We start from the raw sequence: 27,648 nt of genomic DNA on the forward strand, positions 1-27,648 counted from the left end.
GATCCTGCCTCCACACGCTGAGAAGTTTCTCCATCTCCTCCATCACTTTCCCACGCTGCTGCTTCGATATTATTGACATCATCGGCACAGCAGACCTCACATGTTCCACGATCTTGTCCTTGTTCTTTAGAATCATGCTGATGGTTGAACGATTCACGGTATAAGAATGAGTGACGTCGACCATCTTTTCGCCTCACTCCACTTTCAACTGTTTTCTCTTTTGTTTCCATCGTTATCGCTTGGTGCCTTCTTAACAGTACCAGCTACATCACCGCTGCTTTTACGCTTGCTTCCAGACATCTGGGCTTGAAATAAAGATACTGTACCACTGTACTCTATACAGTACTGTAAAGTACACAAAAGCACAACCACTTGTAGAGGATGCACGCACGTGACAACGTACGCCAGACACATGAACTAACTTAAGTGACTGGACATGCGAACGCACGTTCGCATCTTTGAAAGTTCGCAACTTGAAGGTTCATATGTAGGGGACTTACTGTACAACATTAATTATTGAACTGTTTGAGCAAATATGCCAAATTCAGCCAAACAGCTAATAGTGGATTTCATTTTGAAAATAGGTTATTTATCTAGAAGGCAGTGGTTCTCAACTTTGACTGCAAATTAAAATCACCTGAGGAGCTTTTAAAAAGTCCAACTGCTCAGGCCACACCTCAGATCCATCTGGAGTTGGGATCCAGATACCGGTAGTTCTGAGTACAGTCAAGGTTGAGAACCACTGCTATAAACTGTTCCATCAATTTTAGTAGCAATGGACACTTCCTACTAATAACTTTTAGCCTTCTCATTTGAAATAGAAAGGAAACTGTTTAAAAAGTGTTCTCTTTCCTTTAAATATTAGAGAGCAACTGTTCATGGTGAGAAAGGACACATATATCAACCTCTCCCTGGGCATCCTTGAAGGCATCCAACCTTTCCTCCACATAAAAACAGCAATGCCATGCCATTTCCAGGACTCCTGCCCTGTATCCCTATTTGTATCAGTCACCAGAAGAACAGCCCTAGACTCCTGTGTCACCTCTCATCATCTGCACTCTAATCCCCACACAGCTGTACCCATCCCTCATAATCTGTCCTCACTTGTTTCCTAACCTAGCCTACTGGACACTCCTGTCATCTTTGCTAATTCCTTCTTAGATTTCCAATGTAGAGCTCATAACTTTGTGAGTTCTCTAGAATTTAGTTCTCAGCCCTCTTCTCTTTCTACACATCCCCAAGGTGATTGCATCCCATTATTCTGGCTTTAAATATCATCTACCAAATCTGACTGCCCGATTTACATCTCCAGGCTAGCTATTTCTCTGAATTCTTATCCAACTGCTTAATGACCCCATAAAAACGTGAAGCACAACCTGATCCTCCTGTTATTTTCCCCATATCAGTAAATGGCAACTATCCTTCCAGGCGCTTTCTCATACCCCATGTCCCATCTATCACAAAACCTACCTTCAAGATACATCAACCATCTGACCCCTTTGCAACACATCCATTGCTACCACTCTAGTCTAAGTCACTACCACCTCTCTCCTGGATTACTGCAGTAACCTTATGCCTCTGCCGGCTCTCCATGGTGGTCTACTCCCAATACAGCAGCCATAGCAAGCCTTTCAAAACAAGTCACACCTTATCACTCCTCTGGTCGATGCCCTCCAGTTGTTTTCCACCCCTTTCAGAGTAAAAGCCAAAACCTTCACCACGACCTCTACAGGAGGCTCTACAGGATCTGGCTCCTAATACTTTTCTCACTGCATCCTTCATCCGACTCTCCCTCATGGTTTCCTGCTGTTTCGGAATACTCCAATCATGCTCTTGCCTCAGGTCTTTGCACTTGTTGATCCTTTGACTTGTATATGGTTTGCTTCCTTATTTCTCTCTGGTCTCTGCTTAAATATCACTTATCCTTGAGTCCTTTCCTTAGGCATTACCTAAATAAAATAGAATATCCCATCCCTCCAACTCCCATTCTCCTCTAGCCTTCTCACTTCTCACCATCTATCATACTAATCTTTCTACTCCTTTGTTTACTGTCCATCTCTTGTCTCTTTATCGGCAATTTGTATGTTAGCTCCATGATATGTGAAAAATATATCAACCATGAAACATAAGCTGTGAAGGAAAGGAGGCTATGAGATGGGAGGCAGGGTGAAAAGATGGCAGGATTAAAATATCATAGATTCTGATGGAATCGAAGAATTGCTGATGTCAGGATCGGGAGAGAATAAGCTAGAAAGATAGGAGATGGTAGTATTTTGGGACCACACAAAGAAATAATTTAAACTTCTCTGTCTTCTGCTAAGTGTATTTTGTTTATTAAACTCTCCAGAAAAACTAAGTAAATAAACTAAAACCTTAGTCTGCTCTGAAAAAATCATTTACTCAACAAATTTATATTTGTTTAGCAAGTATTGTTCATGGAAGATCTAACAATGCATATTCAAGAGCTTACCATCTATAGCCTTTTGATAGAAGGTTTAGATATCACTCCTTTAATTCGGTACTCAACATCCCACTTCCCAAAATGTCGCTTTGGCTTACACAGCAGATCCCACCTATTTCCAACCACACACCTCTTCCCTAGACATTCCATCCACTCCCACAGTTATAACTCACAAATTTTATTTTGCTGCTAGTAGCTCTGCCAGCACTAAATCCTTGTTTCCCAAAGAGCAACTAACCCCTTTCCTAGGCTCCTCCATTCCGGCTCGCTGCAGCCTGACCGCCCAGATGTTAACTGCTCACACCTGTCACCTGCCAGCCGGAAGTCTCACTGTGATTAAGGGTTCATGTTTAGAACCCTCTGGCGGCTGCTTTTATAGACAAGGAGCACACTTTTTCATAAGACTAAACCCAGTACCCTATTTTCCATTTACAACAGTGGTTCCGAGCAAAATCTATAGACTTTTGTCAGTAGGAACAACAGAATTCCTCAGCTATACTAACCCCTAGGTTGATTTTTACCAGTAGTAAGTTCCTTTGCTACAGAAAACTGATTACCATCCCAGTCCAGCTAAACATAGTGACTATAAAACTACAGAGAGATAAGGCAGACTGTGGGCGACAGCCAAGTGGTTGAACTTCTCTTCAAAACACTTACCCGAAACTGGTTAATAAAAGGTGCGATATTAAATCCAAGAGTTCGTTCTGTTCCCTGCACAGCGTTCTCCTCCACCAGTGTCTGCGATTCCACGAGCAACCCAAACATCAGCATGTACTGGGGAAAGATCTTACCTCCAGACTGTAGCAAACACCTGGAGGAAGGAAAAGTGCTTTAAAAAGCATCCTGATTCTCCATGTTCTATAAGTATCAATAACTAAATCATGACTAATTGGGGAGCTACAGATAGTATATAATCTAACACACTTTAGACTGGTAGCTGGCTGGTAGCTTAGAATGGCAGACCGCTTGAAAAGTAACGGGTCAGCTGGATGGATACAAGTTTTTACATTAAGGAAGAATCATCAATGGCTATTAAAATTAGTGGGTAAGGACACTGATGGCACAGTGGATAGGACTCCACGCTCCCAATGCAGGGGGCCAGGGTTTGATCCCTGATCAGGGAACTAGATCCCACATGCGTGCCACAACTAAGAGTTCGCATGCCACAACTAAGGAGCCTGCATGCCACAACTAAGGAGCCCTGGAGCCACAACTAAGGAGCCTGCCTGCCACAACTAATGAGCCCACGTGCTACAACTAAGGAGCTGGCGAGCTGCAACTAAGGAGCCCGCCTGCTAAAACCGAGACCCAGTGCAACCAAATAAATAAATAAATGAATAAATGAAATGAATTAAATGAATAAATTTAATAAATGAATAAATTAAAAAAAATACTAGTGGGTGAGGGACTTCCCCGGTGGTCCAGTGGTTAGGACTCTGCACTTCCACTGCAGAGGGCACAGGTTCGATCCCTGATTGGGGAATTAAGATCCCGCATGCCACGCAGTGCAGCCAAAAAAAAAAAACCAAAAAACTAGTGGGTGAAAGTTTGATTAGGAAAAGGATATTTACATAGTCTCAAAGTATCACCCCCATAAATGACTAACATATTACAAAGGGAAAATAGCAACTTAGGGTGGAAAAACCTAATGGATACAACTTAAACTAACTCATCTAAATTCACAACAACAATATGGGATAAAGCAACACCATTTGCCTTTGTGACAAAACTTCTGTGGTATTCCTCTGCAAAATGGGTGATCTGACTCTAGTAAGAAACATGAGAAGCATTCCACAAAATAAAAGGCCTGCACTTTTCAAAACTGCGAATCTCATGAAAGACTGAGGAACTCTGGGCATATACCCAGAGAAAACCATTAATTCAAAAAGACACATGCACCCCAATGTTCACTGCAGCACTATTTACAACAGCAAGGTCATGGAAACAACCTAAATGCCCATCGACAAATGAAACGAATGGATAAAGAAGATGTGGTGCATACGTACAATGGAATATTACTCAGCTATAAAAAGGAACGAAATTGGGTCATTTGTAGAGACATGGATGGACCTAGAGGCTGTCATACAGAGTGAAGCAAGTCAGAATGAGAAAAACAAATACCATATATTAACGCATATATGTGGAATCTAGAAAAATGGTACAGATGAACTGGTTTGCAAAGGAAAAACAGAGACACAGATGTAGAGAACAAACATATGGACACCAAGGGGGGAAAGTGGGTGGGGGGGATGAATTGGGAGATTGGGATTGATGTATAAACACTAATATGTGTAAAATAGATAACTAATAAGAACCTGCTGTATAAAAAAATAAAATTTAAAAAAAAAAAAAAGACTGAGGAACTGTTCCAGAATAAAGGAGACTAAAGAAACTAAATGCAATGTGCGATCCTAGATTGAATTCTGGACCAGGAACAAAAAGCCTGTAAAGGATATTACTCCAACAAATGGTGAAATCTGAGTAAGATTTTTCCCTTAGATATCAGTACTGTGTCCATGTAGATGTCCTAATTTTGTTAAGTGTGTGATGAATATATAAATGAGTGTCCTTTTTCTTACAAAATACACACCAAGGTGTTTAGGGGTAAAAGAATACGATATCTGGAACTTACTCTAAAGTGTTCAGAGAGAATACTAAAGCACATGTGGCAAAACAGTAGCAATTTGTGAATCTGGGTGTAAGGTACATGTTTGGTTCTTTGTACTATTCTCTAACTTCTCTGTAAGCTTGAAATTTTTTCAAAATAAAAAGTTAAACCCTCTGAAAGGGTAAAAAAAAAAGTGATTAAAAATCCAAACACTCTATTAAAAGTATGAATAAAGGGCTAACAAAACCCTTTCTCCTCCTACAGTTGATCCTGGATTCACCTTCTGTTTCCCTGGAAATCCCAAAAAGGTGGAATGTCAGCTGTGTTATCAGCAACACTGCTTATGATTTAAAAAATTTTTAAATGCCTCTTAATAGGTAGATGCACCTGGATTGAGAGAACTGTAAACTATAAATGCCTGATGGGAAGCCACACCACCTCTGGGCTTCCCTGAGTGTGGGATGACTTGTAACCACGTGTTCCTATTGCTGGGACTTGGAAGCTATGCCCCGGGGAGAAGTTCCTATGTGAGATGTAAGGCTCTTGAGCCAAGGCAGCTCCCACGCCCACATGCACAGGGCTATTTCCACACACCTGAGCTGTGTGGGAGGCACGAGAGCGGTGGGTGGGTCACCTACTGCCACCAAAGGAAACGGACGTGGAGGATACTGTAAGGCACTTTCATCGTTCGCCACATTTACAATCAAACGTTAAATCCCTCATTCTTACTGAACATTCCAAGTCGGTTTCCACTTGAACTTCTAGGACAGGCTACTACAGACAGCTGGACTTTGTATTATCTATCGTATGTATCTTTCATATTAAGCTTTCAGTCTTAAATATTTCTAGTCAGTAAGGATCTGTTTATAAAAATACAGGACTAAATGTTTGACCAATGCGTATCTAAAAAAATAGTTGCTGCAAGTTTCTAAAATTGTACGCCATGCGGTTTCCCTGAATAGATCACTTAAATCTTGACAAACTATAAAAACACCCCATTCCTCAAAACCACTTTGGCCCTTCTGCTCTTAAGTTAGTTTCAAATTCTTCATTCTGCTTTTAGTAAACTGATTATCTCAACCATTTAAAAATGTCTAAAACCAGAACAACCACTGAATTATAACAACAGGACATGGTAACGAAATGTAATACATGTCCCTTGATTAGAACCTAGACTGGGGAGAAAAAAAAAGCAATAAAGAATATTACTTTATTAGTATTACTAATAAAGTATTATTACTAATACTAATACTAATTAGTATTATTAGTATTATTATTAGTATTACTAGTATTATTAGTATTACTAAATACCATTAGGTCATTTAGGGGGTAACCAGAAATCAGGCTAAACAAGATGTCAAAAATACATCTGCTGGGGCTTCCCTGGTGGCGCAGTGGTTGAGAGTCCGCCTGCCGATGCAGGGGACACGGGTTCGTGTCCCGGTCCGGGAAGATGCCACGTGCCGCGGAGCGGCTGGGCCCGTGAGCCATGGCCGCTGAGACTGCGCGTCCGGAGCCTGTGCTCCGCAACGGGAGAGGCCGCAGCAGTGAGAGTCCCGCGTACCGCAAACAAACAAACAAACAAAAAAAACCATCTGGTGAACCCTGTAAAGTCAGAAAAGGTGAATCAAGTACTAACAACCATGCAGAGATAAATACTACACAAAAGCAAGTATGCAAATTATTTTAAAAGGCCGTGTTCACACTATTTTAATCTAAAATCTTAACTCAAATCCTTCTTAACTCAATGTTACCGTTACTAACAAGAATGCTTCTTAGTCATAAAACAGTAATCGTCTTGCAACTCCACTTAGCTTTACTGACACTGAGTGGTTTGTTGTCACTTACACCACTGCAGCTGCCAGACTCAACGGAATCCTCTGCAAAGCCAAGTAATATCTCTGAACCATCTGTGCCTTCAGAAATAAATATATATATATATATGTTCCAACTCAAAACTCTAACCATAAATGGCAAAAATTCTGAAGAAACTCTTCGCTGTTGCCTTGTGATCCAACACAAAGTGTTTTAAAATGGGTTTAAATTAAAAAAAAAAAAAAGCTCACCAGGCTTTTAAACTTTCTCCTGTATTTTAATCTAGTATGACTGAATAAAAGTTAATAATGAACATTTTAAAACAATGTTAGCAAAGGTAACGGAATACTTAAGTTTGTGTAGTGGCTTATTTTTTTTCCTTGCGTTTTTTTGGGAGGGTTGGTATCCAGTGAGACAGATGCCCTTTATCCTTATCCTAAATACAATCTATCCTCCCAACCCCTAAGTGCATCCTCTTTGACCAGTCATGAGGCCTCCCCACTGTCAGCGGCTAAAGATAATAATAAAAGGCTTGGGTGGGAGTCACTGCACACCTCTGGCCCCAGAAGCAAGGGAAGCTGACACCTCCAGGAGCACCTGGTAAGGGGCCTGTGCAGGAGCTTCGGCTGAAGGGCAGAGCACTGGCTCTCCACTGTTGCTCAGGAGCTGTTCTGCGGGACTGGGAGAACACTGGCTGAAACAGTGATCACGGGTGCTACTAGCATTTAGCTCCCAGAGGTGCCAAACATCCTGCAACACATAGAGGATAGTCCTACCTAAGAACTGACCCCACCCCACCCCCTAAAAGACCGTCCCACCCAAACTGCCAACAGGACCCCTCCCTCTGCTGAGAAACACTGAAGGGGAACTGTAGGCAGCTTTACATAAGTTGTTTCCCACTAACATAACCAATCAGTCCATCAATGGATGGATAAGCAAAATGTGACATACACATACAATGGAAGATTATTCCACCTGAAAAAGGAAGGAAATTCAGACATATACTACAACATGGATGAACCTGAAGGACATTATGCTAAGTGAAGTAAGAGTCTCACACACATACACACACACACAAAACCAACAAATACTGCATGATTCCAGTCATATGAGGTACAGGAGTCAAACTCATAGAAGCAGAGAGTAGAATGGTGGTTGCCCGGGCCTGGGGTGGGGTGGGGGGGTGGGGGTGGTATGAAGAGTTATTGTTTAATGGGTATAAAGTTTCAGTTTTACAAGATGAAAAGAGTTCCGAGGATGGCTGGGGAAACGACTGCCCCACACTACAAAAATATTTAATACCACTGAACTATCCACTTCAAGTCGTATAAGACGAAAAATTTTATGTGCATTTTACCACAATAAAAAAAATTAGAAAAAGAATTAAATCAAAACTAAAAATAAATAAACCATTAGGTAAATTGTACACCTTTCCAAGGTGATTCTACCAAATAAGTCAAACCTCATCTGTGTCAGAAATTCGTAGGGCTGAAATGCCTTCAAAGGCATCTAATCCAGTATCCCTCATTTTATAGATGAGGGAAACTGAGGACGAGAGATATTAAATGACTTAAAAAAATTTTTACTACTTCAGGAATTCACAGACAAATCTGAGACTAGATTCAAACACACCCTTCCAGCTCCTTGTTCTATACTCTACCTAAAGTACATCTGTTTAAAATTTTAAGAGTGTATGTTTCTATTTATATATGTCAGACCTCTATATCCCCATAATTTGTGATATGTACAAGATTGTTTTAAAGACTAGAAAATGGCAGTGATTTTTACTAGTTACCTCATAAGAAAAGATAAGTGTGGTTAACAAAAGAAAATGCATATAAAACCTAAAATATAATTAACTATATAAGCAAATTTTTTTTCCTGAACAATTTGCCTTTTGCTATTGCAGTTTGGTCTGCATTTCCACCACTGCTCCTGTACTACAAAACCAGCCCTGTTCATATACCACACAATTTAAAACCTATAAATTCATTCTACTTAAACTTGGGCCCCCAAATATTCAATATTGCCATCTTTTCAGATATGAGCAGCACAACTGAAGAACCTGGAAGCTTAGCCAGATTTGCTTTCAATTTTAAATACTAGGGTCAAGTTTGTCACCAGTAACCTAAACTGAAGGGCAAATTCCTTAGGCACAGAACTGTACTATAGAGATTTTAGGACCTAAAAGGACTAGGACTTGTTCCCAAGCAGCACTCTGCTCTCCCTATACACCATCAGATGCATACTATATGTTTCTCATCAGTTTTTCTTATAAAGATGAAATTTGATTTTTCCTTATTTATCCTTGAATGTCTTATCTGTTCTTACAGAGCTCTAATTAATTCCCTATATTATACATAGGCAGTCCAATCCCAACGCAGGCTCTCTTCACACCTGCAGGGCAGAGGATCCTTTAAAGAAAAAAAAAAAAAATTCAGTAATGACATGCACAGAAAGAGAAAGACAAGAAGTCACAGGTCCTGAAAAGCAATGCTTGAGGAACACACGATGATCACGACTCATTTGTGCAGTGACACCATTAAAGAACTAAAAGAACTTACGTGAAGTCTAAGCTCAAATAAGCCAAAGGTTGTATTTTGTGTTTTACCTGGATATTGCCGCTTTTTCCATTATTTCCTGCTGAAGGAGCCCAGATGGCTCAATGACATCCAGTATAATTATACTCCACAACTTGTCTGATTTTGGCCTTTGCAACACAGCGGATTCATCTTCCACATGTCTCAACCAAAACTCAAGTGTTTCTTTAGGAAAGTGATTGGCTTCAGATATGAGGTCCAGAGTCATACGATGCTGGTCTTTCTCCACAGAACTATAAGGTTTAACCTGCCCGAGTGTGCCAGCAATTATAGGCAGAATAGAGAAGCCCTCAGACACATCTAACACATACAAAGGTTCAGGGATGCTCTGTGCAGAATTATTCTGTCCACTTTCACAGCTCATCTCGTTACTCTGACACTGGGTATCCATGGCCTGACCCCGTTTCTCCAGAGTCAGTGAAGACAACACTTTCTTCATTGCCATTTTAAAGCCTTCATGGTATGGGATGTTATTAAGCAAAGCAATTTCTGTGGATTCCAAAACACAAGTCTGCTCCACAGCATCTGGTTTACTGGTCTGAAGATTGGCCAGGGCACTACAGAGCTCAGCCTCATTTCCTAAAGGCAGCAAGTCTTTATTCTTGGTAAAACTTTTCCCAACATCCATTTCATGCTCCGAATTGAAGACACTGATACTCTGGATTCTTAGGTAACAATCCTGACAAGACACTTCCATCATCACCTGGTCCCCAGGCTTTATCCAGTAGTCTTCATAAAACAAGAAGAAAGAAAAAAAGTTGTAGTTGATGAATACGAGTGTTTATAAGTCTGAGGATCACACAAACACCTCTGTCCTCCTGTCATTTTTTAAACCATGACAGGAAGGATTGCATCTATTGATTTAAAAGAATTAAGTGAATTAATCTATTCAGTTCAAAAAAAACCCAAAAAAACAAAACTAGGAAAATCCCTCCAGCTTTACATAGGGAAAAACTGAGGTTAGAAGATCCAATTGACTTACAGCATAATAGATTCAAGAGATCATTATTGGACCTTAACTATCACTATTATAGTGCTTTTACCGTAATCACTAGGTACCATCAATGTCCCCAAATTGGAGGGTGGGGGAAGGACTTCAGGGGACTCTCAATCTTTGGTAATGAAGCCAACAATAACAAAGATAGATGAAACTCAGGGATCAGCACCAAAACTCACTTTAGCTTAAAGGGACATTCTTTTCTCTAAGAGAAATTTCCCAAAGAACAAGGCAGCATTCAGTAGCACCTTGTCAGTAATATCTCTTAACTGTAAGTACTTAGATATTCTTGCATGTTTAGGAATTTGAAAATATAAGGAAGGACTAAGTCCTACAATAAAGACTGTATCCTGCTCTTATCCATGAGCTTTCACACGTGGTAAAACTTTAAAGTGTAAATGTATAATTGCAATTCCTTCTCATTAGCCATAGAGCCAGTTGGAAATACAAGTTGCTATTCTTGTGTTTACACATTTAAAATATCCTTTCCCAAAGAAGGACTTTTTAAAAAAATACCATCTAAGTTACTGAAAGAGAGTTAGAATAAACAAAATTTTAAAGTAAGTGCTCTTTATTGAGTGCCAGTCACTATGGTAGGCATTTTATACCTAGTATGTCTAATAATTCCTACAACAATCCTGCAACATAGGCAGCATCTTCTCTCTTTTTTTTTTTTTTTTGGCCACGCCGCACAGCTTGCAAGATCTTAGTTCCCCAACCAGGGACTGAACCCAGGCCCTAGGCAGTGAAAGCGCAGAGTCCTAACCACTGGACCAACAAAGAATTCCCAGCATCATTCCCATTTTTATAATCACATAACAAAAGCTCTAAGAAATAACCAGCAAGGCCTGCCAGGAAGTCAGTAAGTAGCCAAGACCCAATTTCAAATCTACCTGACTGAAAGAAAAAGACAAATACCGTATGCTAACACATATATATGGAATTTAAGAAAAAAAAAATGTCATGAAAAACCTAGGGGTAAGACAGGAATAAAGACACAGACCTACTGGAGAACGGATTTGAGGATATGGGGAGGGGGAAGGGTGAGCTGTGACAAGGCGAGAGAGAGTCATGGACATATATACACTAACAAATGTAAGGTAGATAGCTAGTGGGAAGCAGCCGCATAGCACAGGGATATTGGCTCAGTGCTTTGTGACCGCCTGGAGGGGTGGGATAGGGAGGGTGGGAGGGAGGGGGACGCAAGAGGGAAGAGATATGGGAACATATGTATATGTATAACTGATTCACTTTGTTATAAAGCAGAAACTAACACACTATTGTAAAGCAATTATACCCCAATAAAGATGTTAAAAAAAAAAAAGAAATCTACCTGACTGACTCCAAAACCCATACTGGCCACAATACTATATTGATTCCATGACTTAATGACCTTGCCAAATTAGATCCCTGATTAAGAGACTACATAGAAGTAAATAGAGACTATATAGAAGTAAATATTTATTACCTTCCAGTTTTAAAAAGGTAGAATTTTTCTATGTAATACAACTGCTGTAAACTATATTGAAACCCATAAAATTGCTAGTAAAAAATTTCTATACAAAAAATATCTTTAATATAGGACATCCCTAAGTAAGTCCATGGATTCATGAACTCTAAACTGCAAAATTCTGTACTTCTATGAGTGTGCATATTTCTAGGACCTGGGGCTCCACAGATGCTATCAGATTCTGTAAGTGGTAAGAACTCCTGCACTAAAAGCAGTATTTTTCCACTGTGTTCCATAAAAAATGGACTAGCATTTCTCTTATTTACTGATAACTAGAGTAATCAGAGCTGAAGAAATGATTTAATGATAGATATTTTTGAGTGGTATGCAGCAGAGTTGTGTTTTAGTCTTTTTTTTTTAATATTGGAATATAGTTGATTAACAAAGCTGTGTTAGTTTCAGGTTTACAGCAGACAGATTCATTTATGCATATACATGTATTTAGCTCTTTTTCAAATTCTTTTCCCATTTAGGTTATTACAGAGTATTGAGCAGAGTTCCCTGTGCTATACAGTAGGTCCTTGTTGGTTATCTATTTTAAATACAGCAGTGTGTACATGTCAATTTTAGTCTCTCTTCTTAACCACATATATTAATTATTTAAAACTACTTTTAAAAAAGAAAAAGAAAATTCTGAAAGATTTGACCAATCTCCCTTGACTAGAAACTTCATATTCATAGTGAATTTTCTGACACTGACTCAAATGCTTAGAGGGTTAAAACAAAAAGTTTTAAAAAACAACAACAACAAAAATTAGACAAGATATACCTGCAAGGTCATGTACAGGGTAGACAGCCTGTTCCCAGCATGTTTCCTCACTAGGACTTGTGGATAAACTGTGTTCATCATCAAGCTGGAGTACAAACCAAACCACAATGGCATCGAGTATGCCTTCTTTAATAACAGGGATACCAATTTTATCAGGTTTTTTAGTTGCAAGACTTTTTAATTCCTGAAAAAATGTTAAAGGAATAAGAGGATTTTAGACAGTCATTATATACTTGCCCCAATATCATATCAATTCCCATTTCTGTAAGTTCTCAGTCCTGCCCAGCGCCCTTAGGGGATCGGTATCTTGGCACACCTACAATCATTTAAGGCATGCTGGATGGGAAGCTCTGATATATGGTATATGGTAGTGAGTACCATACAGTTATTACAGACAATGAGGCAGACACATATTACTGATGTAGAAAGAAGTCCATGACATAGTGTTGAATGAAGGTAGCGAGTGGCAAAGCAATAGAGATTATTTTGTTTTAAAAAAGTGTTTGGGGCTTCCCTGGTGGCACAGTGGTTGAGAGTCCGCCTGCCGATGCAGGGGACACGGGTTCGTGCCCCGGTCCGGGAAGATCCCACATGTTGCGGAGCAATTAAGTCCCTGCACCACAACTACTGAGCCTGCGCTCTAGAGCCCGCGAGCCACAACTACTGAAGCCCGTGCACCTGGAGCCCATGCTCTGCAACAAGAGAAGCCACCACAATGAGAAGCCCTCACACCGCAAGGAAGAGTAGCCCCCGCTTGCCACAAAAAGAGAAAGCCCGTGCACAGCAACGAAAACCCAACACAGCCAAAAATAAAACTAAGTAAATAAATAAATTTATATATATTAAAAAAAACAGTAATTGAACTTTCATTTTTACCTGAAGATTGTTGAAATCTACTGTCATAATTTCAAAGCACTCTGTCAAAGCCAAATATCCTCCAGGAACTCGACTCATCTTTTCGGTTGTATAAGGTTCAATTGTTTCTTCAGCATCTACAGAAGAATACGCTGGACTCTGAAATTTCACACTGGTTGGCAAACAGATCCCAGCAATGTCCTTAATACCCACCCTGGTAAGAGGGGGAATAAGAGAGGAAAAGGAGAAAGACAGGTTTGTTTTTTTGTTTTTTTAAGAATCAAGTAACACCATCTAATACTGAATCCAGCAAAAATAAATATAAAAATGCAATAAAGCTTCATAGACAAAGGTTTCTTAAACGCAGTTATAAACACAATCACTAACTATAAAGGAAAACAAATGATAAATAAGTGTACCTTAAAATTAAGAACTCTGCTCATCAAAAGATACCCAGGAAGAAAGTAAAAAGGCAAGCCACTGAGTAGGAAAAGAGATTTGTAATACATTACTCAACAAAGGGCAAATATCCAAAATATATTTTTAAATTCCCACAATAAAAGAAACACAAAAATAGGCAAAAGACTTAGACACTGTACAAAAGAACATATCCAAATGACCAATAAGCATATGAAAATTTAGTCACCAGGGAAATGAAGTTAAAGCCATACTACACAACCACCAGAATGGGGAAAGTAAGTGTTGTAAGAATAGTTTCACGCACTATTGGTAGGAATAGAAAATTAACAAGACCACTCTGGAAGACTTTCGTAGTTCCTGCTCAAGATGAACATGACTATTCTAGATTCACTCTTAATATGGGAACCTCAGAGTGTCTGACATTTGCACTTTTAGGAACACAACCAACAGAAATTCATACATACCACCAACAAAAGAATGTTCAAGAATGTTTATAGCTGTGCTATTTATTTCCAATACTCCCAAAACTGGATATAACCTAAATGTCCATCACCAGCAAAACGGAGGAATGCACTGTGGTGTATTCATACAACAAGGATGAACAGTAGTTGCCTACTAGTGAGGCTTTGGGATGATTTTTATTTTCTTCAAATACTCATCAGTATTTCTTAAAATGTAAATATGTTACATTTAACACTATCAAGTTATCAGATGGAGGGCCTCCTTAAAAAGTTCCAAAAAACTATGGATCAATATTTTAGCAAAATAAAAAAATTCATTAATGTTCAAGAAAAACATGTAACCAAGAAACTTCTATAACTAAAAAAATTTTTCACCTGTATCACATGTGATAAATCTCAGAATCTCAAGGGTAGAAAGATCCTAAAATTTCATCCCACCCAACCAGAAAATATTATAATGTCAATAGTTATTAAGAAGAGAAAAATGGAAGAAATAAAATTATTTTCACATTGGAAATTTTTACTTCCCTTTCTCTAAAATCAGTCTTAACTTAGTATTTTTCTCATGAATCTATCACACATCGAAAGGATACTAAGTTGTATCAAAATTAATTTTCCACTAGAAAACTGAAAGCTGATTTTAATCCTAGAGTTCTATTTTCGAAGAAAGTTTAAAAAAAGCAAAAAGAAAATTAAGACTGGAATAAACATCATGAATTTAAAGGTCAGAAAACTACACATTCTCATCTGAATAAATGTCCACTAAATAACCTCTGGAGTACAGTCTATGCCTTAAAATTACTATTTTTTAATATTTACTATTTAAATAATCACTTACCTATGATGTCTTCTTATCTCTGCACATTCTACTGCCATCCCAAATATAACAGCACTTGCCGGTATAACTTTCCCATATTTTTCACAATTACCATTTTCACCTTTGGTCTAAAAATATAACAATAAAAATTATATTCTGTTATATTTATGTCAAAATATGTGTGTATGATGGCAAGCTATGAAAATTTATCAGAAAAGAACTCAAAAAAATAATAATTAAGATAAGCAGGACTTCCCTGGTGGCACAGTGGTTAAGAATCTGCCTGCCAACGCAGAGAACACGGGTTCAAGCCCTGGTCCAGGAAGATCCCACATGCCACAGAGCAACTAAGCCTGTGTGCCACAACTACTGAGCCTGCACTCTAGAGCCCGTGAGCCACAACTACTGAGCCTATGTGTCACAACTACTGAAGCCCGTGTGCCTAGAGCCCATGCTCCACAACAAGAGAAGCCACCACGATGAGAAGCCTGTGCACTGCAACAAAGAGTAGCCCCCACTTGCTGCCACTAGAGAAAGCCTGCGTGCAGCAATAAAGACCCAATGTAGCCAAACATAAATAAATTAAAATAAATAACTTTTTTTTTTTTTTTGCGGTACGTGGGCCTCTCACTGTTGTGGCCTCTCCCGTTGCATAGCACAGGCTCCGGACGCTCAGGCTCAGCGCCATGGCTCACGGGCCTAGCCGCTTTGCGGCATGTGGGATCTTCCCCGACCGGGGCACGAACCTGTGTCCCCTGCATCGGCAGGCGGACTCTCAACCACTGCACCACCAGGGAAGCCCAAAATAAATAACTTTTAAAAAATAAAGTACTCATCATGGGAAAGGTAGAAGTTTATTAAAATAAAAAAAAAAGATAAGCAGGTTAAGGGGTCTTTTTCCTTTAAAAAGTTTCTTTTATTTTCATTGCTATATGTATGTTTGTGTGTATACATATTTTTTTTTCTTTTTTTCCAGTACAAATAGGAAGGAAGGGAGGGAGGGAGGTGGGGAGCTAGAAATCTCTAAGTCTGCATACAACAAAAGACTATTCAGTATGACTTTAACTTAGAGGCCAAAATCACCATTACCTACTTGAAAAACAAACTGCTCTTCTTTCAACCTTTCATTAGCTATTTTAAATCCAAATCATTTTCTGTAAGTATTAAATTCTTATTAAATGTTAAAATTCTTTCATTCATAATACATATATATAAACCAAATCTACAATTTACTGGGCCACAGTAGAGGATTTCAATGCAAAATATAACTTGGCAATTATAAGAATCAGTCCTGTCCAAGCAGTAGCCTGGGTCCAACTGATACGTTAAAACCATACCATGCCAGTTATCACTATATTCCCTTTTGATAATCTGCCAAAAAATACAAGCAGTGAAGGCTGTGAGACTGAAAGTACTTCCCTTTCTCAACCCTGCTCAAGAATTCCAGAGTCAATCCCTTCATAACGTAATCTCAATTCCTAAGAATTCTGTCCTGGAGTGTTTTTTGCCTATATACACCATTTGGGCACACAAGTATACACTGCACTATGTTATTAAATGTTTTTTCACACTGATTTCTTTCCAACAGTACAGTATGCACCTCAAGAGTGGGATGTATCTCATACTGATTTGCAATTATGCTAGGGGCTCAATAAATTATCTACTGAATAATGAATTCTTAATCAGATGTAAGTGTTTTCATGCTGCTTACCTTTGGCTGCAAAAGTAAATGTTCCCATGCATGAATCAAACTCTCCACAATTCCTTCTCCAAATAAACCTGCATCGACAGTTTCTGTTACAACAAGGGACACTCTATAGAATGATTTTTTAAAAATATATGTAAGTAAAATATCATGCTATTTATATAAAAGATGTCAAAGCTGAGAGCAGAAAGGAAGCATTTATTATAGAAACAGTTCATATGTAAAATTTTCTAATACATTTTGTGTTTAATATCTACCCTGGAATCTTGAGGAAGATTCAGGCTCCTCTGTCCTCCACCGGCAGCTTCCTGGTGGGGACAGTAGTGGGAGTCCACAACCTTCACTTGACCCCCTGCCTCTCGGATTATCCTTTCATTGCCTAAATCCTAAGGAGTGGTTCATACCCATTACCTTTTTACCAGTCCCCCTCCTTAACCCTGAGTAACTGGACTTCTATCCCCAACACTCTATAAAAATACTCTCTATCATCAGTGACTCCCCGACTTACCAAAATGAATACTCTTTCTCGGTTCTAATTTTCCTTGATCTGTAAATAACATTTAGTGCGGGTGAGGAGGCCTGCCCCTCAAAATCCTTCCTCTACCTCTGGTGTGTTTACCTCTACACACTGAGTGTCCCTCTCCTGTTACTTCTCTTGCTTTACCCACACCTGTGAGTTTTCACAAAAGCCTAATCCACAGAGCTCTGATCTTCTGTCCATTCTTTCTTTCTAGAAAAGTTCACTCAAAGACACACCAAAAAAATTTCTCCCTTCTCTGAACCTCTTTACTACTTACTGCCAGTATTGTTCATTTGTGTAATTAGAAGGTAAAGATATTTTCATGAATATTCCTTATCTTCCTATCTAGACTGTAGGTGCCTTGAGGACAGACTTTGGTATCCCCTACAGTGCCTAAGCCCAGTATTATATATATTCACAAAATTTTCAATATTTATGATTGCAAATATTTAGAACATGGAAGGTATCTCAAATCATCTATTCCAAGATCTTCAAGTCTCTAGATTTGCTCAAGGTCAAAATAAATTATTATTAATTATTATTACTGAACCGTATCTCTTAATTCAAAGACAATAGATCCTTCTACAACACCATCTGTGACAAAAATGTAGATTGAATTAACATAACTTTGATTCATGCTCTGGACTGAATTGTGTACCACCAAAATTCACGCTGAAGCCCTAACTCCCAGTGTGACTATACTTGGAGATAGGATCCTTACGAGGTAATTAAGGTTCAGTGAGGTCATAAAGGTGAAGTCCTAATCTGATAGGGCATGTGTCCTTATAAAAGTGGAGGAGACAGCAGTGATCCCTCTCTCCTCACATGCACAGAGGACAGGCCATGTAAGGATGCACAGGAAGTCCATCTGCAAAGCTAGGAAGAGAGCGCCCATCAGAAACCAAATTTGCCAGCACCCATGATCATGGACTTCTAGCCTCCAGAGCTGTGAGAAAATAAACGTCTGTAGTTTAAGCTGCCTGGTCTGGTATTTTGTTAATAGCAGTCTGAGCAGACTAAGACAATTGAGGACACTGTTTATTTCTATAAAATGGTATAATATCTGCCTCAACAATCTAACAGGACTTCTTTCATGAGAACATATGTAGAGACCATTGAAAAGCATAACTATTATGTAAATATAAATATTATCATACATATATGGCAAAAGACTTTTTAAAATCATAGTCTCAATGATGACAGGGCATAAAAAAGCCCTGTTTCAATGTAAACTGAATTTAAGTTAAGATGAAAAGATAGACTACCCAGAAGAGGTAGTAGAGCAAGTGCTACTCAGAGAAAACTCTGTATCTAAAATGATAGTTTACTGGACCAGATGATTTTTAAATCCCCTCTAGCTCTAAAATTCCATCCCCTTGTGATATGGATCAAGGTGAAATAACATACTAAAAAGCTAAGACTTATGAGATAATATTCAAAGCATTTGAAGGGCCCAAGCCAAAATACATTGACAGCTGACGCTTCCAAAGCCAAAGGCTATCCTTCATTTTAGCCAGGGATATTAACACCAAATGTGATTAAGCCCATCAAGCTTCATCTACCCACGCGTTATTTTTAAGTACAATTTTTAAATAGTTATTGACCACACAGAAGGACAACTAGAACACTGAAATTAACAAAGGTCAAGTAACTTGCTAACGCTTAAGTTTATGTATTAAATCCCTTGCCACAAATTTTTCTCAAGATCTTTAAATCTTTTTTACCAAGAAAATGATCTTACTATGAAATCAATCTTAGGCTAAACTATCCTATATCTGCATCTTTACAATATAAGGGTTTTAGCATTTTTGTTTGGACTAGAAGCTAGAAATGTGAATATCTTAATTTTTTTTAAAAAAATAGTGGATTATAAAAACTAAAATTAGTTCATATTATAATACCTTTCAGGAATGTGTTTTGGAATTTCTATGTCAAGCGACTTCATATGTAAGAGTTTGATCCCTGCTTCCATCTCGTTTGCTGCCACTACATCACAGGCAAGTTCATACATGGTCTTGGATAACTCACAGGCATACACCAAGTGCGCTCCAGCTTTTTTAGCAAACATGCTACAAGAGGAAAAAGTGTTCCATCAGGAAAAAATAACCTACTGTAATCTTTCAAATTTTAGTGGAATTATAATGCTTAAACATGAGGTTTTCCTTTTATTTTTTAACACAACCATTATTCGTTCTGCATTTTAAGAAATGAACTAATATTCTTGTCAAGCAATAAATCACACAATAAATCATGACATTCACCTTATTAAAACATAACTGGCATGCAGGATGCTAACAGACTTTAAACAACCAGATTCAACCAGAATGTTAATGTAAAAAGTACTCTTAAAATTCATTATTTAAAATTTCAATGATGACCCCCAATTTTTCTTGGTGGTTATGTCGAGTTCTTAATTAAGTAAAAGTTATAGTGAAAAATATAATAATAATAGTTCCATGAATAATCATAACGAGATTATGAGAAATAAACTCTACTTTTAAATTCTGCTGTTAAAGTTTCCATATTTGGTACAATCCTTAATTTACATTAGTATATAGGTATACATAATTAAAACACAATTCCAACAAACCTTAGTATTCCAGTTCCTGCTCCAATGTCCAAAACGCTTCCGGAGCCCAAACGAACCGCCTTTTGGATCGCTGCGTTATAAATCATATTCCTCCTGGTGTCATTAAGCATGAGAAAGTGCCAGCGCTCCACCAACCAGTTTGCAACACGATAAAAATTCTCCTTTGCATCACTGAAATCCGGGTTTAGCTTCACTGCTTTACGAAAATACCCGGCTGCTTCATCTCTGAAGCCCATTCTAGAGTAAAACATAACAGACAAGATATTCAACTATATACTATCAATTACAGTGCCTTTGTTCGTGCCGCTTATCTGGCCTGAGAACCTCTCACCAGCACCCCAGATCCTACCCAACCCAAGCGCCATCTCCTTGGGAAGCCTTCTGTGAGGACTGCGATTCTCATTCACTTCTTTCCTTTCTGAATCGCTTTTATATTTATGCATTCCAGGACATTAACAACTGACTGACTATGAATTACTACTTTACTATGGTAGAGTAGAGGCTCTCCTAGCCATCCTCCATTTAAACAACTTTCTAGAACACCAGTGGTTTCTAAAAACCACTCCCTCTGTAAAAGATATTAACGCCTATGGCTAAGAGGTGCCTCTTCGCTGTACCTGCATACCTTTTCCCTCAGCAATTGAGTTGAATGGTCATCAAGAGTCAGTTGTAGAGCAGGAATAAAGATGCAGACATAGAGAATGGACTTGAGGACACAGGGAGGGGGAAGGGTAAGCTGGGACGAAGTGAGAGAGTAGCATCGACATATATACACTATCAAATGTAAAATAGATAGCTAGTGGGAAGCAGCAGCATAGCACAGGGAGATCAGCTTGGTGCTTTGTGACCACCTAGAGGGGTGGGATAGGGAGGGTGGGAGGGAGACGCAAGAGGGAGGGGATATGGGGACATCTGTATGCATATGGCTGATTCACTTTGATGTACAACAGAAACTAACACAGTACTGTGAAGCAATTATACTCCAATAAAGATCTATTAAAAAATAATAATAAAATAATTAAGACACAACAATGTAATGCACAGCACAGGGAATATAGTTAATTAATATTTTATATTAACTTTATGTTGAGCATATTCTATAAAAATGCAGAATCACTATGTTGTATACCCGAAAGTAATATAATATTGTAAGTCAACTATATTTCAGTAAAAAATAAGTAAATAAATAAATAAGTCTAAATTAAAAAAAAAAAAAAGTCAGTTGTATTCGCTGCCAGACCAGTTTACACCAGTCGCACTTGTTATTATTATATATTTTAATTAAATACAAAAGAAACCAAATAAATATGACTGCAAAAAGAGAGGCATTGTGTCTAAGGAAAAAAGTTAAAGGTGAGTCACCCAAAAAACTACTACTAAATTAGATGTGAGCAAATCAATAATAAAAGACAGGGGGAGAAAACTATCAAACCATCCGGAACAGTATTTCTTAAACTATCTATGATAAAGAACTCCCTTTCCTTTTAAAATATCTAAGTATCTGTAGACCAACATACTTGTACTGCACATGATTAGTTAGTGTGCAACTCCCACACCAGATTTCAGCAGCAGAGTGGTCCATGCTCTCTTCAACAAGGGAGTTCCCTGACCACATGCTTGGATTTACAGCAATGTCAAACTGCTACATAGATTTCTAACTGTTTACTCACAGTTTTTATACTTCTCTGTCATTGACTGGTAATCTGTGGATCACACCAGTGTGTGGTCCACACACTGAAGAGAACTAAGCTAGTAGAACCCTTTTACACTCATACTTCTTCACAAGCACCTCTAAGCATTCTGCCAGTTTTAAAGATTGAATTGGACTATTCATTTTGGGTATGGTTTAAGCAAAAAAGACATTCTGGAACCCAAACAGGGAACGGCACTCTTACAAAAGGAAACAGCAAATTTCCAGGAAGCTCCAGAGGACAGATTTACAACAAATTCCCTGGCAAGGGACCACAGTGACTTCTCTGCCATCCTGTGAATGAGGGCTATGTCCTCTCCAACAAGGTGTGGATCTCAGCCCAGTGAGAGGAACTCTTCCACGGATGCTCGATCTCAGCCCCAGGGGCACTGGCTATTACGTAGTATAACATATAATATTATTACATATTATATCTGCTATTCCTATATTCTTTTCAGTTCTCTTCTTACTAGCCAACCCTTCATTACTCTGATCCTCTGTTATAATTAATAATTGTTTATATTAAACTTCCCATGTTCGAATTAGTGTACAACAATTTATCCGATCTGGACTGATGCAGAATAATCCTTAACTAGTAATACTGAAACCACTACCTACCTGAAGAGATGCTCCCCCATACTATTGCAAATCACTTCATCATCAGGAAACAGTTCCAAGGCTTGCTCATAGCAACCAAGTAGGTCTTGTGTTCGACTGAGTGCATCAAGTTCTTCAGCCCATCTGAAGAGCGTATACTGAAAAGTTTCCTTTACAAAAGAGAAAACAGTAAATTAGTCAGTAACATAAATGATGAAAGAGGGAATTCCCTGGCAGTCTAGTGGTTAGGACTCTGAGCTTTCACTGCTGAGGGCATGGTTCAATCCCTGGTCGGAGAACTAAGATCCCGCAAGCCGCATGGCACGGCCATTAAAAAAAAAAAAAAAAAAAAGATGAAAGAATATTCAACACTGGTTGAAGATTCCACAGAAAATAAAACTTAGTTATAACTGAAAATCACCATAAGTTTAATTTAGCTGTAATAGGCCCTGTTGCTAAATAAATACATAAATGCATAAATTTTACCACCTACATGGCAGTAACATGCAGAATTAAGACAGCTTGACCACTCTGCAAAATCTGTCCGTACTTGGCTGCCATATCATATTCTCCACCAACCTCTTTTTTGTGGGCTCCTATGTTTCAGCGGTACTTCCTTGACCGGCTTCTCTCTTCTCACGCATCCCCAGTGCATTAACTATCACCTATGTGTTAATGGATGCTACATCTACATCTCCAATTGAGACCCTCTCTCCTGAACCTCAGACCCATAGTTACCACTCCCTATTGGTCATCTCAACCAGGGACCCTCAGTCATCTCAAATTCAGCTCAACCCAAATATTTCCTGATCGGTGTACAAATATCAAAGAACAACATAACATAAATCCTGTTCCTATCCTCAGAGAGGCCTCATAGAGAGAAATATAACATACAATTTTGAAAAAATTCAAAATGTTCTAAACTGAACCCATCGTATTCTCTCACACAGGATAGAAGGTTAAGGTACCGCCCAACCTCAGACTAAGAAGTCACCTTAGAACGCCACCTTAACTCCAGTACAATTAATTTGAAACCCAGCCAATTCTCTCTCATTATAGTTAAATCTGTCACCTCCTCTCCCCCACACTGTTACAACGTGGTCCTTGTAATCACTTGCTGGACTACAGGAAGAGTCTTCCCACTGTCACCCTAGCTCTAATTACACCTCCACCAAACATTCTCCACACTGCAACCCAGTGCAAAGACAGAAGACTGTAGTCAGGAACACATTTTATATCATCTTCACATATTTTATACAGAAGAGTGTACATCTGAAACTGAATTTTGATAAATTTTACTAGAGAGTCAAGGAAAGGAAGAAGACTCTAGGATGTGAGGGGAAAAAACACTGATTATATTAAATGGATCAGGGAATTTACAGCTAAGCAACTTGGTATGGCTGAGGTGTAAGGATGGAGAGTAGAAGGAAATAAGACTAAAGAGATAGGTCTTTCGCAGAGGACCCTGCAAAGAAATATGGGACTCTGTTCTGCAGGAAACAGAGCTAGTTACTTAACCCTACTGAACACCAGGCAAAGAAATACAAACTTTAGATAATACTTTTAATACACACTAAATATAAAAAAAGATATTTTCCCTGTTTTACTAAAGAGGAAACTAACGAACAAAGAATTGAAGAAAAAGCACTTGGATTGATCCATTATTCTACTTCTGCCTACCTAAAAGAGCAAACTGTATCTCAGCATAACACGTTCTCCTCCCTGAGGCCAGCTGATCCTGAAATTTAAATGTCTATATGCTACTGACATCTACTGGGTAGAAGTCAGGGATGCTGCTAAACATTCTACCATGCACAAGACAGCTTTCCACAACAAAGATTCCATCCAAAATATGAGTAGTACTGAGGTTGAGAAACCCTGGGTGAAATAAAGCAAAGTAGCTTCAGGCTGAAAGTTGAATGCAAAATTAAGTTAAATCACTTTTTGAAATTTAGATTCTGAAATAACTTGGAAAAAATGTACAGCATTTCAACAGAATAACTCAAATAATCCAATAACTGAAACTTAAAGAATGCATCATCGAATGATTACTTTAGGCTAATCCAAAACTTAATTCAACATTCGTTCCACGTAACAGTAGAGACAAGTGCAAAGGGCCTGGGGCAGGGACTTGCTAGAATTAGATATAGGAGGTGGCAGATCACCTGAGGCCTCATGCAATATAACCTTCGGAATTTTGAATGAAATGGAAGTTTTGAAATAGAGAAATGACATCATCTGGCTTTTATTATGAAAAGCTCATACTGGCTGTGTTGCGGTAGGCTGCAGGAGAAAGCCTAGTTTCGAGCCTGAGCCTATTGCAAAAGTCAGAAGGAGATGACTGAAGCTTGAATCAGGGCAGTAAAAAAGAAGGTGGTAAGAAGGGATACGATTCTGGATATATATTTCGATGGTGCAGCAGACAATATTTTCTGATACGCTGGTTGTGGTTACGAACAAAAGAAGAGTCAAGGGTGAACAGTAAACATTAATAACCACCACCAATCACTTATAGTACCCCCCTCCAATTTATTTATGTATTCATTTATTTATACGAGAACACAGGATCTGCCTGCAAGCGAGAGAAACAAGGGCCCTCCTCACCTTCACATCGTCTTTCAGCTCCGGCGCCAGGCTGAGCACGAGGAGGTAGTGGGCATAGGCGGTGCCGAAGTCCTGGGCGCCCAGGCAGTGCTCTGCGCTCTGCAAGGACCGCGACACCAGCTCGTCCCGCCCGGCTGCCCTGGCGCCCCGTCCGGCGCCTCGGCGGGGCCTGGGCCGCAAGTTCGGCATGGCAGAGTCACCGGCCGAAATCTGCACCTGTATCTCCAAAGGGAAGATGCTTTGGTGAACGGAAAGCGCAAACTGTCTAGGTGATCGCACTTCCACGTGACTAACCAGAGCCCGAGAACCGGAACAGGAAACCTATTCCCCTACGACTGCAAGAGCTCCCACCTCTGCCAGGCAGAAACCCCTCCCCTCCCCAAGGGGCGTGTCCTACGCCGCCGACGCACGCTTCGCGAACGGCAGTGCGTCCGACGAGGGCACGTCGTGGCCCGCCCCCTCCCGTGGGAGGGGAGGTGCGGGGGGGCCATTGCGCTTGCGCGTAGAGGATCTTTCCTGACCTTCTACTATGCTGGCGTCCCTCACATCTCTCCGGCTGGAATCGGAGCTTTCTGTTCCTTTCTCCTGGCCTTTAGGAGTGTGTGACTTCAGCTACGAGACTTCCTTCGGCAGACTCAGTTACCGCGAGGGACGTGGGTGTGTATGAGGAGAGACGGTCAGGCAATTGTGGTGATGCTTAAGACCTTTGGGTCGTGACGCACCAAATCTCAAAGTGGCGAGAGTGGAAGGAGCCCGGAGATAGCAGAAGCACCCTAAATGGAGTAGAGGAAATGCTTTCACTGGCATTTTAAAAATCATCCTCGCAGAGCTCGGTGAGGTGGACCTTTGGGTCATACTCATCTTACAGACCGAGAGGGACATCCTGAGAAGTTACTTGCCCAAGATCACAGAACAGTTCGTAGCATAGGCACAGCTCAAACCCGAGTCACTGGCTCCCTGTTCAGTTTTCTTTCAAACGAGCTTAGGGTTTATCTCACTGTTTGGTGTATCACCACTGTATAGTGGTTACATTTTAAAAGTTTTTTTGCATTCAAGTGTGGACCCTAAGGGGTAGATTGAGAACTTTTAAATGGAGGGGGTGGTGCATAGGAATTACGGCTGAAAAAAGTCTCTTTTGCCCCTGGTTTCATACATGCTGATGGTGAGTATTTTACTTAAGAAACAAAATAATAGAGCAATTTTCCGTATCAAACTGACAAACTTTGGGGTCTCCTTCACTCTCAAAAATTCATCATTTATATGCCTTTTTGCCTTGTCTTTTGACCTGATTATCTGAACCACCCTTCCTCTGAGCACACATGTAAATCCTAATCAATTCTTCAAAGTCCAGATCACTAGATTGTGACCTGCTGCCCTAGTCAGAAAGTTCCTCGAAGGCAGGATCTGTTCTTAACCATTTTTTAACTTTGCACCTAGCAGAGTCTGGCTCAAAGTAAGTACTCATATGTTTAAATTTTAGTGGAAACTACATCCCCCAACTCCCAGGTTTTGCACTTAGACTTTCCCAACCATTTAAGGTCCTTATTTCTTTCTCAACCTCAATTGCTGCTTTACTAAATTTAAGATTGAATTGTATTTATTTCACTGTGTAGAGGGAAGTCATCAATAGCTGATCTATAATAAGAATAGAAGAGAGTTTTGAGCCAAACTGAGAAGTATAGCCTGACAAACAGCCTCTTGGGTAGCTCTGAGGAACTGTTCCAAGGAAACATGGTTTCAGCACAGTTTTATATCTTGTCGGAACAAAGAATATCAAACGCGAGAGAGGTACATTCTTTCAAGGTTTCATAAAAGACAGCATCACGCACACAGCGAGTCAGTATGGCCTTGTGCCTGGGAAGGGAGCTTTGTCATCTAAGGAGTACTAGCATTGACCATTGACGTCCCAGGAAGAGGAAGACATTTATCTCTATCTTAAAAATGGACATATTACTTCTGGACAAGGCACCCTTTTCTTTAATGGTTGAAGCAAATGTACAATGTATGTTTAATAGGCCACAAAACAGGCTGTTCTGGTTAGCATAAAGTTTAAGTTAAATCACGTGTAAGCAAGAATGTGTTCCCCATACCTCAGTATATGAAAACTTCTTCCTTCATCACCTCACACAACTGAAATGCTAAGGACTTAGAGAGTCCCAGTGCGATGTGGTAGAATGTGAAAAGACTTAAAAAAAAAATACATGCATTCTAGTCCAAGCTTGGTCCTTTCTGGCCCATTTAAGAACATTTCCTTAAGAATCATTATTTGTAAGAAGGCCTAACAAAGCTACCTTTCCTACTTTGGACACAAGATTGATATGACCATCAAATGAGATACTATATACAAAAGCATTTTATATATAATATATACATATGTAATGCTATGCGTTATTACTATTATCTAGAGTCATTTAAAACTTAGATGGATTATTAAAAATTAAGTCACTAACACCTTTAAGCATTTGATCAGAACCCTATGCAACTCATATCCTTTAAGAGTCAGATGTAATTGGCTGGAATCTCTTTCCAGAAAGCAGAGGGAGACCTCCCAATCATTCTCTCCAGAGATTTTGGTTTGGAGAAATCACTTTAGACTTCATCATTCAATCACCTCTTTGAGTCCCTGCTC

General features: G+C 39.3%; 1 protein-coding gene across 1 annotated transcript in view; it reads right to left on the reverse strand.

The window, feature by feature from the left end:
- PRMT9 (protein arginine methyltransferase 9) overlaps positions 1–25,287 on the reverse strand; it is a 28,086-nt gene extending 2,799 nt beyond the window's left edge. Inside the window, exons 1-10 of the mRNA XM_082652666.1 lie at positions 25,020–25,287; positions 22,437–22,585; positions 20,129–20,365; positions 19,440–19,607; positions 17,025–17,127; positions 15,335–15,441; positions 13,637–13,829; positions 12,761–12,944; positions 9,496–10,213; positions 3,119–3,272 (exon numbers count right to left, since the gene is read on the reverse strand). Of these exons, the coding sequence (XP_082508792.1) occupies positions 3,119–3,272; positions 9,496–10,213; positions 12,761–12,944; positions 13,637–13,829; positions 15,335–15,441; positions 17,025–17,127; positions 19,440–19,607; positions 20,129–20,365; positions 22,437–22,585; positions 25,020–25,208 (2,202 nt within the window). The 5' untranslated portion in view covers positions 25,209–25,287. The remainder of the gene's footprint in view (positions 1–3,118; positions 3,273–9,495; positions 10,214–12,760; positions 12,945–13,636; positions 13,830–15,334; positions 15,442–17,024; positions 17,128–19,439; positions 19,608–20,128; positions 20,366–22,436; positions 22,586–25,019) is intronic.
- Positions 25,288–27,648: the final 2,361 nt, after the last annotated feature.

The sequence above is a fragment of the Grampus griseus genome, assembly GCF_964374135.1.
Source record: "Grampus griseus genome assembly, chromosome: 4".
Lineage (NCBI taxonomy): Eukaryota > Metazoa > Chordata > Mammalia > Artiodactyla > Delphinidae > Grampus > Grampus griseus.